The 14,810-nt window shown below is 40.9% G+C and overlaps 2 protein-coding genes across 3 annotated transcripts in view; one reads left to right on the forward strand and one right to left on the reverse strand.

The window, feature by feature from the left end:
* POGLUT1 (protein O-glucosyltransferase 1) overlaps positions 1 to 6,685 on the reverse strand; it is a 29,638-nt gene extending 22,953 nt beyond the window's left edge. For both annotated transcript variants that reach the window (XR_006818081.1, XM_046003437.1), the window contains exons 1-3: positions 6,535 to 6,685; positions 5,714 to 5,804; positions 4,282 to 4,425 (exon numbers count right to left, since the gene is read on the reverse strand). Coding sequence is in view for 1 of the 2 variants with exons in the window: in XM_046003437.1 (XP_045859393.1) it covers positions 4,282 to 4,425; positions 5,714 to 5,804; positions 6,535 to 6,619 (320 nt within the window). In the remaining variant the exon portion in view is untranslated. The remainder of the gene's footprint in view (positions 1 to 4,281; positions 4,426 to 5,713; positions 5,805 to 6,534) is intronic.
* A 4,170-nt stretch (positions 6,686 to 10,855) lies between these two features.
* Positions 10,856 to 14,810, forward strand: part of TMEM39A (transmembrane protein 39A) — a 30,438-nt gene continuing 26,483 nt past the window's right edge. The window contains exons 1-2 of the mRNA XM_046001439.1: positions 10,856 to 11,173; positions 12,534 to 12,720. Of these exons, the coding sequence (XP_045857395.1) occupies positions 12,608 to 12,720 (113 nt within the window). The 5' untranslated portion in view covers positions 10,856 to 11,173; positions 12,534 to 12,607. The remainder of the gene's footprint in view (positions 11,174 to 12,533; positions 12,721 to 14,810) is intronic.

A 14,810-nucleotide genomic window follows, 5' to 3' on the forward strand; every position in this document is an offset into this window, starting at 1 on the left:
CAAACTCAGAATGGATTAAAGACCTAAGTACAACGCTTGAAACCATAAAACTCCTAAAAGAAAACAGGCAATAAACTCTTGGATGTTAGTCTCAGCAATATCTTTTTAAATCTGTCTCTTCAAGCAAGGATAACGAAAGCAAAAATAAACAACTGGGACAACATCAAACTAAAAAGCTTTTGTACAGTGAAGGAAACAACAAAACACAAAGGCAATATACTAAATGGAGGAAGACATTTGCAAATGATACATCTGGTAAAGGGTAAATATCAAAAATACATAAGAACCCCTATAACTCAACACCAAAAAAAACACAATCCAATGAAAAAATGGGCAGAGGACAGGAATAAACATATTCCAAAGAAGATGTACAGATGGTCAACAGACACAGGGAAATGTGGATCAGAACCATAACAAGACATCATCACCTCACACCAGTCAGAATGGCTATAACGAAAAAGACAAGAAATAACAAACGTTGGCAAGGATGTGAAGAGAACCTTCATGCACTCTTGGTGGGAATGCAAAGTGGTGTAGTCACTGTGCAAAACAGTATGGAGGTTCCTCAAAAAAATTAAAAACAGAAATACCTTATGATTTGATAATTCTGCTTTTAGGGGGTATTTATCCAAAGAAAACAAAAATACTAATTTGAAAAGATATATATATCCCTATGTTTACTGCAGCATAATTTATAATAGTCTACATATGGAAGCAACCTAAGAGTCCATTAATAGATAAACGGACAAAGATTATAATATATAAAAAATCTTTGTCCATCTTTTCAAATTAGGATATATAGAATATATATAGTATATATATATTATATAAAGTATATACTTTATACATATGATAATATATATATGATACATAATATACATATCATATATATAATGGAATATTAATCAGCCTTAAGAAAGAATGAGATCTTGCCACTTGTGACAATATGGATGGACCCAGAGGTTATTATGCTAAATGAAATAAGTCAGACAGAGAAAGACAAATACCATATACCAAAAAAAGACTGAATAAATATATAAATAAATTCATATGATTTCCTTTATATGTGGAACCTAGAAAACAAAACAAATCAATGAACAAAAAAACAGAAACAGACCCATAAATACAGAGAACAAATGGATGACTGTCAAAGAGAAAGGGAGAGGGGATGGGGAAAATGGGTGAAGAGAGTGGGAAATACAGACTTCCAATTATGAAATAAATAAGTCACGAGGATAAAAGATACAGCAGTGGGAATACAGTCAATGGTATTATAATAGGGTTGTAAGGTTAAAGACAGTAACTACACTTGTGGTGAGCACAGCATGGCATACAGAGTTGTCCAGAATCACTATGTTGTACATCTGAAACTAAGGGAATGCTGTGTGTCACTATGCTTCAGTAAAAAGAAGCCATGGGCGGGACTGGAAGTGATTGTGCTGAGTGAAATAAGTCAAGCAGAGAGAGTCAAGTATCATATGGTTTCACTTATTTGTGGAGCATAACAAATGACATGGAGGACATTGGGAGATGGAGAGGAGAAGGAAGTTGAGGCAAATTGGAAGGGGAGGCGAACCATAAGAGACTATGGACTCTGAAAAACAACCTGAGGGTTTTGAAGGGGCGGGGTGGGAGGTTGGGGGAACCAGGTAGTGGGTAATGGGGAGGGCACGTATTGCATGGAGCACTGGGTATTGTGCAAAACAATGAATACTGTTACGCTGAAAAAATAAATAAATAAAAATTAAAAAAAAAAAAGAATATAAACACTAAAAAAAAAAAAGAAGTCATGGGGAATATACTCAATAATACTGTAATCACTTTTTATGGTGACTGACGGTAACCACATGTATCACGGTAAGCATTTTGTAATACATATACATGTGGAATGGTGTACACTTGAAACTAATATAATATTATATATTAGCTATACTTCAATTAAGAATAAATTAAATTTGGGGGCTCCTGGGTGGCTCAGATGGTTAAGCATCTGCCTTCGGCTCAGGTCATGATCCCAGGGTCCTGGGATCGAGTCCTGCATCAGGGTCCCCGCTCAGTGCAAAGCCTGGTTCTCCCTTTTCCCTCTGCCATTCCCTCCGCTTGTGCTCTCTGGCTCTATCTCTCTGTCAAATAAATAAATAAATAAAAAGGAATAAATTAATTTTTTAAAAAGATAATGAACATAAAAAAACTTATGAAGTTGTATGCACAGTTTATGTCAGCCATACCTCACTAAAGTTATTATTTTAAAAATACCATTATTCTCCATCTTTGAAATGACATATCTCCAGTCATTTAATTACATGGTGCTCTGATTCTTCAGCAAAATCTCTCAGCTCCTCCTTGAAATGCTGAATTTACATTTTACTTTGTTCAGAATAAAATTTTTTATATGCCTTACAGGCTCCTCGGACTGGGTGAATTAAAAGTATCCAGACTTAGAAAGATACTGTTTTGGGCTAGATGGGAATCTGAGATATTATTCAACTGTATCCATTTCATTAAGGACACTAGTTCTGAATATTTCATTTTATGCCTTTTTTGCTCAACTCTGTTTCCTTAGTTCTGTAGGTAGTTGAGATAGAGAACTTTTCCATGCATTAGAGATACAGAATATTTTATTGTCAATGAAATGTCCTGTGCTCCCTTAAGAACATTTCTACGAGCTCATGATTCTGACCAAAATGTTCTGAGGTCTGGAATGAGAGGTATGTGCCTTTCAGAAATTTTGTATTTAATTTCATCTGGAAATTGTTCAGCTAACTACATTAGGTAAGCTTTTAAAGTCTAACAATGTCATACTCCTATTTTCTTTCTTATTTGTAGAAATTAGAAATTCCTCTACACTCATAATCTATAAAGTCTCTATTATTGTCCCAAATAATGAAAGAAATGCCTGTCTAAACTACCTCAACAGGGGCACCTGGGTGGCTCAGTTGGTTAAGTCTCTGCCTTTGGCTCAGGTCATGATCTCAGAGTTCTGGGATTGAGCCCTGTGACAGGACTCCCTGCTCAGCGGGAAGTCTGCTTCTCCCTCTCCCTCTGTCCTCCCCTCATGTGCTCTCACTCACTCTCAAATAAATAAATAAAATCTTCAAAAAAAATAAAAATAAAATACCTCAATAATTTTGCCCACTACCACTTTATTTGCCCTAACACTTGATAACAAAAATGTAATTGTGATTACTTCAGGGTAGTAGGATATTAAGTGATCTTTATTTTCTTTTTTGTTGTTTTCACATATTTTTGACAATGAAAATGTAATAACTTATAATAAAGTTGTTATTAAGAAAAATTCTTTATGTCCATATGGATGGATATTATTTGCACTACTGCTCATTTACCTTTTTGGATTTTTAAGATTTTATTTCTTTACCTGACAGAGACAGAAAGAGAGAGAGCACGAGCAGGAGGAGGGGGAGAGGGAGAGGAAGAAGAAGACTTCTCACTGAGGGGGAAAGCCCCACCCGGGGCTCAATCCCAGGACCCTGGGATCATGACCTGAGCTGAAGGCAAATGGTTAACTGACTAAGCCACTCAGGTGTCCCTCACTTACTTTACTTTTAATGACAGAATAGAGATTGTTTAGAAAGAAGATCTTAGGTAGGGGAATACCATGACCTCTGAGTTCTGTACTTTGTAATTTTATAAAGATTTCAGTTAAAAAAAAAGAAAAAGGACTCCTATAAGGGAGATTTCTCATTTATTATATAAATATATAATGCTACGTACACCCAACCTTCAGGCTCAGTCCATGACTCTCCCTAATTGCCCCCAACCCTCAGCCCACTGATAAGTTACCTCAACTCTCACACCTGAATTCCTGGCTGGAGTAGTCTGCATAATCTGCAGCCCCAGTTACTCTTGTCTTTCCATCACCTTTCTCCAAATACTCAGTATCTAGAACAATACTTGACCAACGCTAAACACTCAGTGCTTCTCCTCCTTGAGCCCAGCCTATTCCTGCTGGGTTTCAGCAGCCCATTCCCTACAGCTTCTATATCTGGGGAAAGATGAGCAGGGCAGAGCCATAGCCAATACAATCAGTGATGTGCCCAAGCCTCAAGGAGAGGAGACAGACTTTAATATAAGAGAAAGAGGGGGCAGGAGTTGGCAAGAAAAATCCCCAGGTAAGAAAAGCTTGTCACTATTTTCTGGTCCCTCTGAAATGTGAGGAGAGATTCACCTGTGGGTCCCTTTAACTAACTTCTCTATGAGAACAGTATCAAGTAAGCCCATAAATAAGAAGATTGAAAGATATATCTACCTCATAATTCTTACCTTGAAGGGAACATGCAGTCATTCTCTCGGTATAATCTGTTCTTAATGATCTGATAGTGGGTCCCTAGTTTCCTTCTGACTACTTCTGCCATCATCTTCCTGGAGATACCTCCTCGGAAAGGAGTCAGATCCTCTTCTATGACCCTGGAAAAGAATGTGAATCATCAAGGAAAGCAGGTCAAGAAAGTGGTACCACTCTACCTACTTTTTATCTGTGGGTTTAGATTTAGTATTAGAAAACAAAGTAAACCAGGGAAAGAATAGAAGGCAGGAATGAGCAATGTTTCCCCCTGAAGCACAGAGATAATCTAAACCAAAACAACAAAGCCACAAAGAGGAAAAAGCAAGTCAACTCCTCTTCTTCCTCTCTCCATCTGGATTGGCCCTCCTCTGCTTGATGCACATTCCTCCTTCAATACTCACACAACACCCAGGTCCTCCCAGTCACTGCAGTCCCCCTAACCTCCCCTTCTCTGATTCCCATAGAAGGTATGATCTTTGCCTTACAGTCTGACACTCTCTGATGTCCTTGGTCTCAGACTGACTCCCTTGTTCGGGTCTGTTTGACCCCCACTCACCTCACATACTTTAACAGTTTGACAGTAGTAACCAGAAATTACACTATTTTGTATCCCTTTTAAAGTTCATGATATAGTTTTCAATAAGTATCTTAAGCATTAGGTGAATTTTTTGAGGAGTCACAGAACAACACAATGAGGAAGGACCCTGTTATTGAGCTGAGAAATCTGAGACTCAGAGAAGTTGGGATAATTAATGGGAGATCTGCAACTAGAACCCAAGGCTACTAGTTTGGGTTTGATTACTTTGATTACTCAAAGTCATTTTTTGACTCTCAGTCATAATTTGCATACTTAAAAATTACCAGTAAGAAATTATGATTAGGTTCATTTATAAACATGTTCATTCCCCCGACAATATTTACTGAACGCTTACTGAGGGCCAGCACCAAGGATGCAACATGATTAAGACATAGGCCTTGATCTCAAGAAGCTTTCAGTCCAGTGGGGAACACGGACATGTATGTGTACCTAACTCCAAGGAGTAAGTAGCCTTGCTGACACCACCACCTAGGCCTCTCCTATCCTAGTACATTTTTGTTGCTTAGAAATAGGAAACCCGGGGCGCCTGGGTGGCTCAATGGGTTAAGGCCTCTGCCTTCGGCTCGATCGCGGAGAGCCTGCTTCCTCCTCTCTCTGCCTTCCTCTCTGCCTACTTGTGATCTCTGTCAAATAAATAAATAACATCTTAAAAAAAAAAAAGAAAGAAATAGGAAAACCACTGCAGGAATCTTGTCTTTTATCAAGGCATGCTTGGCCCTCTGATCACTGTAACCCAGGTCTCTTAGGGATTTTAGGGGACTTCTTATGACAAGCACTAAATTCTCAAAGACACATCAAAGAAATGAACTCACCCATGGTAGCAGCTGCAATTTTGACTTGAACATGGTTCATAATTCTCCAAAGACCTGTTAATTTGGTCAATATATACTTTCCATTTTGAACCTTCAAGAAGTGAAGTAAATGAGAGTTAACAAAATACCCTGAGCATTCTCATTTGCTGGCAGCAGGCATGCAGAACCAACAGATGGCCAAAACTTTAAGACACCCTTTCCCATTCCACTGGTGGAAACGAAAGGCCAGGAAGGATTCATTCTGTAATTTTCCAGCACTCATGTCAAGTCTGCTCCTCTACTCCGGCTGTCAGGTGTCCAAGAAATTAGAAAATGTCCAAGTCTGGCACTCAGAAAGCTATGAATAAACTGGTGACACGTATTCTCACCTTTCACTAATCGAAGTGAACCCTATAAAGAGGATCATTTAAAAGGCACCGATATTAATTCTCCCTTCATCTCTCTGGCAATTCACTAAGAGCCACACACACACGCAGGCACGCACACGAATTATCCCCCAGTGTGTTTTAGGGATGAGCAGCGCAACCAAGCGCAGGCGACACCCGCTGTGGATGAACACAATGCCCTCTCTTCCCCACCATCCCAATCCCGAAAGACGGGTTACTCTCCAGGGTCCTGGGCAGTAAAAGCAGCGCCAGCCACCCAAACGCTCTCCCTCTCCGCTCCAAGGCTCCCCCGTGCCCTCTCCCCAGCTTTGCGCTCCAGCGGCCAGAGCATCAGCTGGCCGCCGGCCTCACCGGGGAACCAGGGGAGTGGGAGGGCGCCTCCGGACCGAACCAGACGGCGCCCCAGCAGCAGGCTCTGCCCTGCCGGGAGCCCACCTGACTCCTTCTGGCGGCCTGGCGCTGGGGGCAGTAATAGCAACAGCAGCCACAGCCTGAGCTGTGGCCGCGCCCACCGCTCCATCGCCCGCAACCCACTGCAGAGTCCCCGCAACTGCGCGGGCGGAAACTCAGACCCGCACAAAGATGGCCGTAGGCGCCGCACCACGTGGGCGGAGGGCCGCCCCGCACAGAGATGGCGGCACGCCACTCCGCGCCCCGCCCCCCATCCCCAATCCCAGTTTCTCTGGGAGGGCGGCGCGGGAACGTCAGTCTAGTGCTCCGCCTGCAGCGCAAGGCTAGTCCCGCTGGTTTGTTTGGAACTAGACTGCAGAGTTAGCTGCTTCAAGTCACCGGGTGTAGTGAAAGGTTCAAAATGCATCGCTCTCTCTCTCAGAAAATCGAAGCCCAGGAGAGAATGAATAAAAGGCATCCCCTGGGAAAATATGTCTAATGATGACAATCTCTCACTTTCTGCAGCATATTTAAAACACCTTACTCTCTGTAGCCAGAAAACTGAAGATCTGAGAAGATGTTTTTTGCCCACAGTTAATGGTACAATGTAGGCTAGAAGTTGTTTGCACAACATCAAACTGCTTCTCATTAAATAGTATAGATTTGTTGAGTACCTGAATATATAGAGCACTGTTAGAACCCAAAAGGTGGAAAATAATACAGCACAAATCTTGTGTGTGTGTGTGTGTTTTAAAAGATTTTATTTATTTATTTGACAGAGAAAGAGAGAGAGAGAGGGATCACAAGTAGGTAGAGACAGGCGGGGGGGGGGGGGAAGCAGGCTCCCCGCTGAGCAGAGAGCCCGATGTGGGGGGTCGATCCCAGGACCCTGAGATCATGACCTGAGCTGAAGGCAGAGGCTTAACCCACTGAGCCACCCAGGCGCCCCACAAATCTTTTTGTAATAGGATTTCATAACAATAGAAGTGAATTAGAAGGAAAAAAAAATCTGTAGGTAACCTTACACTGGGCAGTATAGGTTTATATCTATACCTACACATAGGTATATATAGTTATCATACAAGCATTTACTCATTGTCTAAAATGTGCAAGGTAACATCTTAGGCTCTGTGGAAATATATGAAAGTACAAGATGAGATCTGTGTCCTTGAGTTTAGAACTCATGGGAGATAAATATATTTCCCCAAAGATTATTTACAACATAAGGCAATATGTAATTGTTGTTGGTTTCAGGGGAAGGAAAGAAAGATCAAGATGAGATAGAAGTTTGGAAAAGGGGTGGGAAGAGTCTAACAAAATGAATATGAAATATTGCAGTTAAGGAATATTGTGCAGGAGACACTAAAAACTGGGAAACCATAATTTACAGAAAGCAAGGGTAGAGCATAGATTGATGGTAGTGGAGGTTTAGGATGTACACTGGGGTAGGGTGAAAGATAAAATAATGTTGATTAGTTAAGAATGGGTCATATCACTTACTTTTTGTTGAGTAGGCAAGAAAAGAAAATGAATCTTCAACACTATATTATACAAGACTTCTTCAGGAATACAAATGAAAACTTGAGATTCATTTCTTCTACTTCTAGAAGGTGTGCAGTACCCAAAATGAATGGTTCATTGAAAGCACATAACTAAAACAGTGTGTTAGAGGTGAACGCTGCAGTAACCTTGGCTTCAAAGTTAGTCTAAAAAGAATACAGCGGAGAATAATTTTTAAAACTTTAGTAAGAGTTTTTATTTTCTCTAATTCCAGTTTTCCGTAATCAGAAGAAAATGGAAATCACCTTGTGTTACGTCTTTGAGATGAAAATAAATTAGTATTTTCTGCAACTCTACAATGTTTATCTGTGTGGAAGAACATCAAGAGATTGAGAAATAAGTGGGCCCTGTACTCAGGAGGAATGAGCTGCATGTGAACCCCAACAATAATTGTTTCATTTCCTTAACAGATGAGGTGGTTTATTCCAGTGGCTCCCGTACGTAAACCAGTGCCAGAATCCTGGAACTATGAAAATCACAGATTTCTGGGTGCCAGCCACAAACTCAAAATGCAAACATTCTGGTTTGAAAGATCCTCCATGTGTCAAGCTCTTCCTGTGTCTTCAAATTCATTTCATGCCACATTATCCTTTGCTCGCCATAACCTAGCTATACAGCTTTGTGTTGTTTCTCAAATATAACAAGCTCTTGCATACCATAGAATCTCTGCCTAAGTTTTGTTTTCTGTCTTGACTGCTTTTACCTCCCATCTTTGCCTCTCTGGTTCCTTCCCAACATTCATGTTTCTGCTGAAATACCATTTCCTCAAAACAGAACCTCCCTTATTTTCTACCTTAGCCCCTGTTTGTCTCTGTAATACTTTTAATGTGGAATTATTTTGTTTATCAAATGCTTCCCATTAGAATATAAGCTCCAGGAAGCCAGGGACATATCTGTCTTGTGCAGTAAGATAGTGTCCGGTCCACAGTAGGCACTAAATAAATAATTGCTGAATGAATGAATGCTGGTGAGGCAGCAGAAAAGTGGCAAAGGAATTTCAATGGAGCACGCTAGGAAGCAGTTAGAACAAATATGAAAATAAATGTACAAAATTATGAAACTTTGTAATGATCTATGTTAGGTTTTATATATTCATGCATGTAAGTTCTGTAGTATGTTAGGCACTAAGAATATTTGGAAAATTACTACCTTTAGTGGTTTTGATATTGGGCATTCTGCTACAAATTCTGGCTCTGCCACTTATTAGCTGGGTTATTTTCAACAAGTTATTTAACTTCTCTTAAAACTTGTTTCTTTGGGGCGCCTGGGTGGCTCAGTGGGTTAAGCCGCTGCCTTCAGCTCAGGTCATGATCTCAGGGTTCTGGGATCGAGTCCCACATCAGGCTCTCTGCTCAGCGGAGAGCCTGCTTCCCTTCCTCTCTCTCTGCCTGCCTCTCTTGTGATTTCTCTCTGTCAAATAAATAAATAAAATCTTTAAAAAAAAAAAAAGCCTCTGCCTTCAGCTCAGGTCATGATCCCAGGATCCTGGGATCGAGCCCTGCATCAGGCTCTCTGCTCGGCAGGGAGCCTGCTTCCTCCTCTCTCTCTGCCTGCCTCTCTGCCTGCTTGTGATCTCTGTCAAATAAATAAATAAATAAATAATATCTTTAAAAAAAAAAACAAAAAAACTTGTTTCCTCTGGGGACACCGGGGTGGCTCAGGCTTTAAGCGTCTGCCTTCAGCTGGGGTCATGATCTCAGGGTCCCCAGATAGAGCCACGCGTGGGACTCCCTGCTCAGCAGGAAGCATGGTTCTCTGTCTCCCACTTTCCCTGCTTGTGTTCCCTCTCTTGCTGTCTCTCTGTCAAATACATAAAATCTTAAAAAAAAAACAACAACCCTTGTTTCCTCTGGAAAATGGGAAAAGTGATGGTATCAAAGCAATGTAAGATTTAAATGAAATATGTAAAGGCACTAGTTTAGTGTCAGACACAGCAACAACTCTCAATAAAGGTTAAGTAATTTGTAACTGTGTGATAGATACTACATACAAAGGGCTTTTGCTTAAGGTGCTTAAAATATCTGGGGCCAGGGATTTCAAACACATGCTCTTCTTGACACTTTTTTTCTTCTTCTAATACTAAACTATTGGCAATTTCTGAATTCATCATGTTTCCCACCATTTTACCTTTTTATCTACCACTTCCTTTACTAGAAAGCTATTCTCCAATGAACAGCCTAATCATTCTTGAAGTCTTGGCTTTAAACCCCAAGCTCACAAGTTTTTCTTGGTATTGCCACCACAATCATCCCTCAGAATTTACTATATTGAATAAATTAGTGAATTGCATGTTAACCTCTGACCTTGGGCATACTTTTGTTGCATTTACTATATTGTAATTAGTGTATTTTCCTGGTGTCTCGTCTCTTTCAACAGACTCAGCAATCTGTGCTATTTCTTTAACTCCAGCATCCATCCAGTCCTTCACTTCACATACAATAAGCCCAAGACTGGGTGCTGAAGCATGACATCACGACTGCTTTACCTGGCAGTGACGTGACCTTAGGCAACGTCTCCCAACCTACCCTATCTGTAAAAGTGGGGCGATAATTTGCACGTGGTTGTTAAGGGTAGTCCGTGAGATAGCAAAGGACCCCTCGGACTGTGGCAGCGGATCGGAGACGCCCAGGGAGGAAATACGTTGGCGAGCGCTGGCGAAGAAGGCGGGACCATGAGCCAACAGAGAAGGCGAGTCCCACTGCGCAGGTGCACGCAGGAGAGGGTGGGGTGCCGGCTCCCCAGACCAAGTGTTTAGTTCCGGACACCAGCTCGAGGCTGGAGGGGCCTGCAGTCGCGATACTGACGTCATCTCCGTGCGCTGCCACGTCTGCTCAGCTCCGCGGTAATGGAGGCTGAGGATGAGTGCTGACCCTGCCTGGCTCTGCCTTTAACTTTAGCTCTGGCTCTAACTCTGGTACTGACGTGGGACTGGGGCTGGGGCGGGGGCTGGCAGCCCGAAGCCTGGATACCTTTTCTCGACTTTCCGGGTGGGGACGGCCTGCGGACAACCAGCTGGTTTGGAGCGCTTCAACGCAGGGAGGGAATTCTCTTCCCTGGGGTCCAGCCTGTAAAGCCACCGCGTTCTCTTAGGGATCCCGCCCCACCGGCCGGGCATCCTCCATGCGTGAGTATATCGGGCTTCCGCGCTATGTGATTGTCTCGGCCTGCTTCAGCTCCCCGGGTTGCGCCGAGGGAACCGCTTTGTTGTTTGTCGCCTTGTAGGGGCCAGCCTGTTGAAGTGTGGTCTCTTGTCATCCGCCTCCCTCCACCTCATCCTCTCGCCTCTTCTACCCCAGTTTTTTGCTCCCCACTTTTGTTTCCCTCGTGAATTGAGCAAGAACCAGCAGGCCCTACGTCCAACGGTTTGAATGTTTTGTCCCACCTGGCGTTTCTTAGTTCAAAGCCAAAGGCTGTTAGGAACAGGGAACATCGGATCAGTCTGTAGTAACATTTGGAAAACCAGGGTTTTTCCAGGATGCCATTTTTCAGTCGTTAATACTGAAAGACAAAGAAATTTAGGAAGCCGGTTTTGGTATACATATTGGCGGACCCTTCTTTCGGCGAGGATCCTCATCTGTTACGTGTTTTTTAATCTTGCAGTTTCAGTAATTTCTAAGTGATTTTATACCAGTTTTTCTGTAGTGGGCATCTACTATAGCTCCTTCTGATGTTTTCACTCTAACATATGGAGTTACGACTTGAACAGTTTTACAAGAGTTAAAGACCAACTGGTGTATTTTCATTCATCCTGTCAGTCCTCACAACAACCTGTGTAGGGCAAAGAATACTTTTGAAGAAACAAACTCAGAGGTTAAATGCCTCAGTTACAGTCAGATAGTATGTGGCACATCTGATCTCAGAACCCAGATCCCTTGATAACAAAACCTAACATTTTGGACAGTGCTGATTCTCCTGTATTTCCAGTGGTTTACTCTGGAATATTACATATGAGTTGGAAATGCATAAGTTAGGCATTTCTTGTTAACTTCTACCTGATTGTAATATCATTCACATGACACAAGTCGACTGACAAAAGACACAAATTGTGACTTATCTAACGCTTAATAAAACTTAGATCAGAGGGGCGCATGGGTGGCTCAGTGGGTTAAAGCCTCTGCTTTCAGCTCAGGTCATGATCCCAGGGTCCTGGGATGGAGCCCGGCATGGGCTCTCTGCTCAGCGGGGAGCCTGCTTCCTTCCTCTCTTTCTGCCTGCCTCTCTGCCTGCTTGTGATCTTTGTCTGTCAAGTAAATAAATAAACAAATAATCTTAAAAAAAAAAAACTTAGATCAGAGCTTAGCTTTCTGGTCTATTAGAGTTTATCTAGACCTTTCATTAGAATAAAGTGGGGAATAGACACTGAAGGAGCATTTATCTGAAATTCTGGTTTTACAAGGCCTACTTAGTCAGTTTTTCTGTTGTTTTGTTACATTGCCTAGTTTAAAAATAGTAAACTGATATTTAAATGTCTTTTCTTTGTTCAGAGTTGAAACAGGTTGACAGCCATTAACCTGGGTTGCAACTACAGGTGGCACTGGAAGCAGACTGGTTCCCGGACATGCCCGGTGGAAGGAGGGGCCCTAGTCGGCAGCAGCTAAGCCGTTCAGCTTTACCTTCTTTACAGACTTTGGTTGGTGGGGGCTGCGGCAATGGAACAGGTCTGAGAAACAGGTAAAAAAAGGAGTAAGACTGCATAATTTATAATATTCTATGACCAGTGTGGCTGACATAGCAGTCATCTTGCTATTCAGAATCTTGCTTATCAAGGTTATTTCTTGACAATGAAGTAGGAATCCTGCCCTTGAAGATTGAAAGCTCAGTATTTCAGAATACTTTTAGTGGAAAGTTGTGATATGGAGCCCACAAAGTGAAAGCAGTCCAATTCTTACTTACGGCTGATAATCCAACTTCTAACATTTTTAGCTACTAAAAGAAGGGAGAAGAGAATTAAAGTACAAGAGAAATGCTGTGATTTAACTACTTACTAGCCTTCTTTTTTTGGAGTGGGGAAGAACAAATTAAAACTGACAGTTAACATGAAATTCTAAAATTAGAAGTCGTATTCTGTCAAGGGTCTTAAAAATGATTTTGTTCAAAAAATTGTTTGAAATGAATAAACTGTCAGTTGTAACCCAAACATTATGAGACTGTATATGAGAATAAAGAATGTGGTCTTTTTAATGGAAATTTATCTTTGTTCCTAATTTTCAAAAGTTAGGTTGAATTATTTCTACTCTTATCCAGGATAACTAACTTCATGAGGTGTGTCAGTCAAGTAGCAGTGGAAAGAGATGGTTTTACTTTATATCAAGTGTTTGATTAAGATAATTTTTGTCACCTAATTTCTGCTTTCTTTCTGAATAAAGTTTTCTCTTGCTTGGATTCTGATTTTCAGTACTGCTAGCAATCAGTACAATTGTTGTATTTTTAGGCCCTCCTGATGTTATTTGTGCACTTCTCTCTTCCTGGCCTGCCCTCCTTTCTTTCTGACTTTCCAGCCCAGGTTCTACTCAATCCTCAAAATCATTTCTAATCTTGTTGTTTCAGTGGGGCTCTCCCCGAAATTCCTGTTTGAAGGGATTTTTCTAGGCCCTGATTCTCATTATACTAATTTTCAATCAAAATTTTATATTTATGGATGTATACAGAGTACTTATAATATATTCTAGAGTATTATTTTTTCATTCTGCTGGTTTTTTAATTTCCTCATGTTAAAAACAGTGATATTATCTGCTTCACAGCAAGATGTCGAAAGTAAATGAAATAGTAAATTGCAACAACTTTTTAGAAGTTTAAATTTTCCAAAATTTCTACAATAACATGTATTACTTTATATTTTTAAGAATAAAAAAAGGGAATATGTGAAAATGCTTTTGAAGGTACTATATAACATTGATTTTGAGGTAGCGTATTTGAGTACATGCCTCAATTTTACTAATACATACTATCGATTTAGTGATTTAGTTGTTTTAAATTGCAACAGGAAATTGTAGCTATGCCTTACTAGGATTATAGCTAGCTAAAAAGTTCTAACTCTGTCTCTGTATTAACTCCAGCAGTTGTTTGTTCATTTTCTTCTACTTTGGCTTTGTGGATTCCCCTAGATAATTATGTTCTCAGACTGCCCCATGGAATTCCTCCTCAGGGTTTCAGGGACTGCTATAGACTTCAAAGGGAGGAGGAGTTAGGTAGGCCTCGTAGTCCAGGCTTCAAGTTTACTAGTCCTTTTTTAATCAGGCTAACTCCTTCTCTGTGTGTTCTGATATCAGGATATCGTGTAAAGTGTCCTTTGGGGGAAGGAAAATGAAGTGTTCTGCGAGTAAAAAAAAGGAATTGAAAATCACATTTCTAGATGGTTTTTCCTTGGCCTGGTGAACATAGGAATCAAATATGGACCAAAATCTTCCTTCAAGTTTGCAAATGGAATACTGGGAAGACCTAGGAACATTTGGAAAATACTTGTGCCCTTGAGTGAATGTAGCTATGATCATGTATTTTCTCTACCTTCTTTGTAGCTCTTCTATCCTGGCTTTCAGAGTTCTAGTTATGGTTGCCTTGATCAACTTCTCCACCTGTTCTCCCTTTTTAACATGTTCAATGGGGGTAGTAAGAAGAGGAGTGCATTTTTTATCATAATTTGAATAAAGTGAAAGATCATAGTTGTTCATGCCTTAAAAAAATCTCTGAAATTATTATTGAGTGATTATTTTTTGACACTTTTATCTGGAGAGGTTATTGTGGAAGAAGATGTTCTGTTTGTT

Source organism: Meles meles, chromosome 4 (genome assembly GCF_922984935.1).
Source record: "Meles meles chromosome 4, mMelMel3.1 paternal haplotype, whole genome shotgun sequence".
In the NCBI taxonomy this organism is placed as follows: Eukaryota; Metazoa; Chordata; class Mammalia; order Carnivora; family Mustelidae; genus Meles; species Meles meles.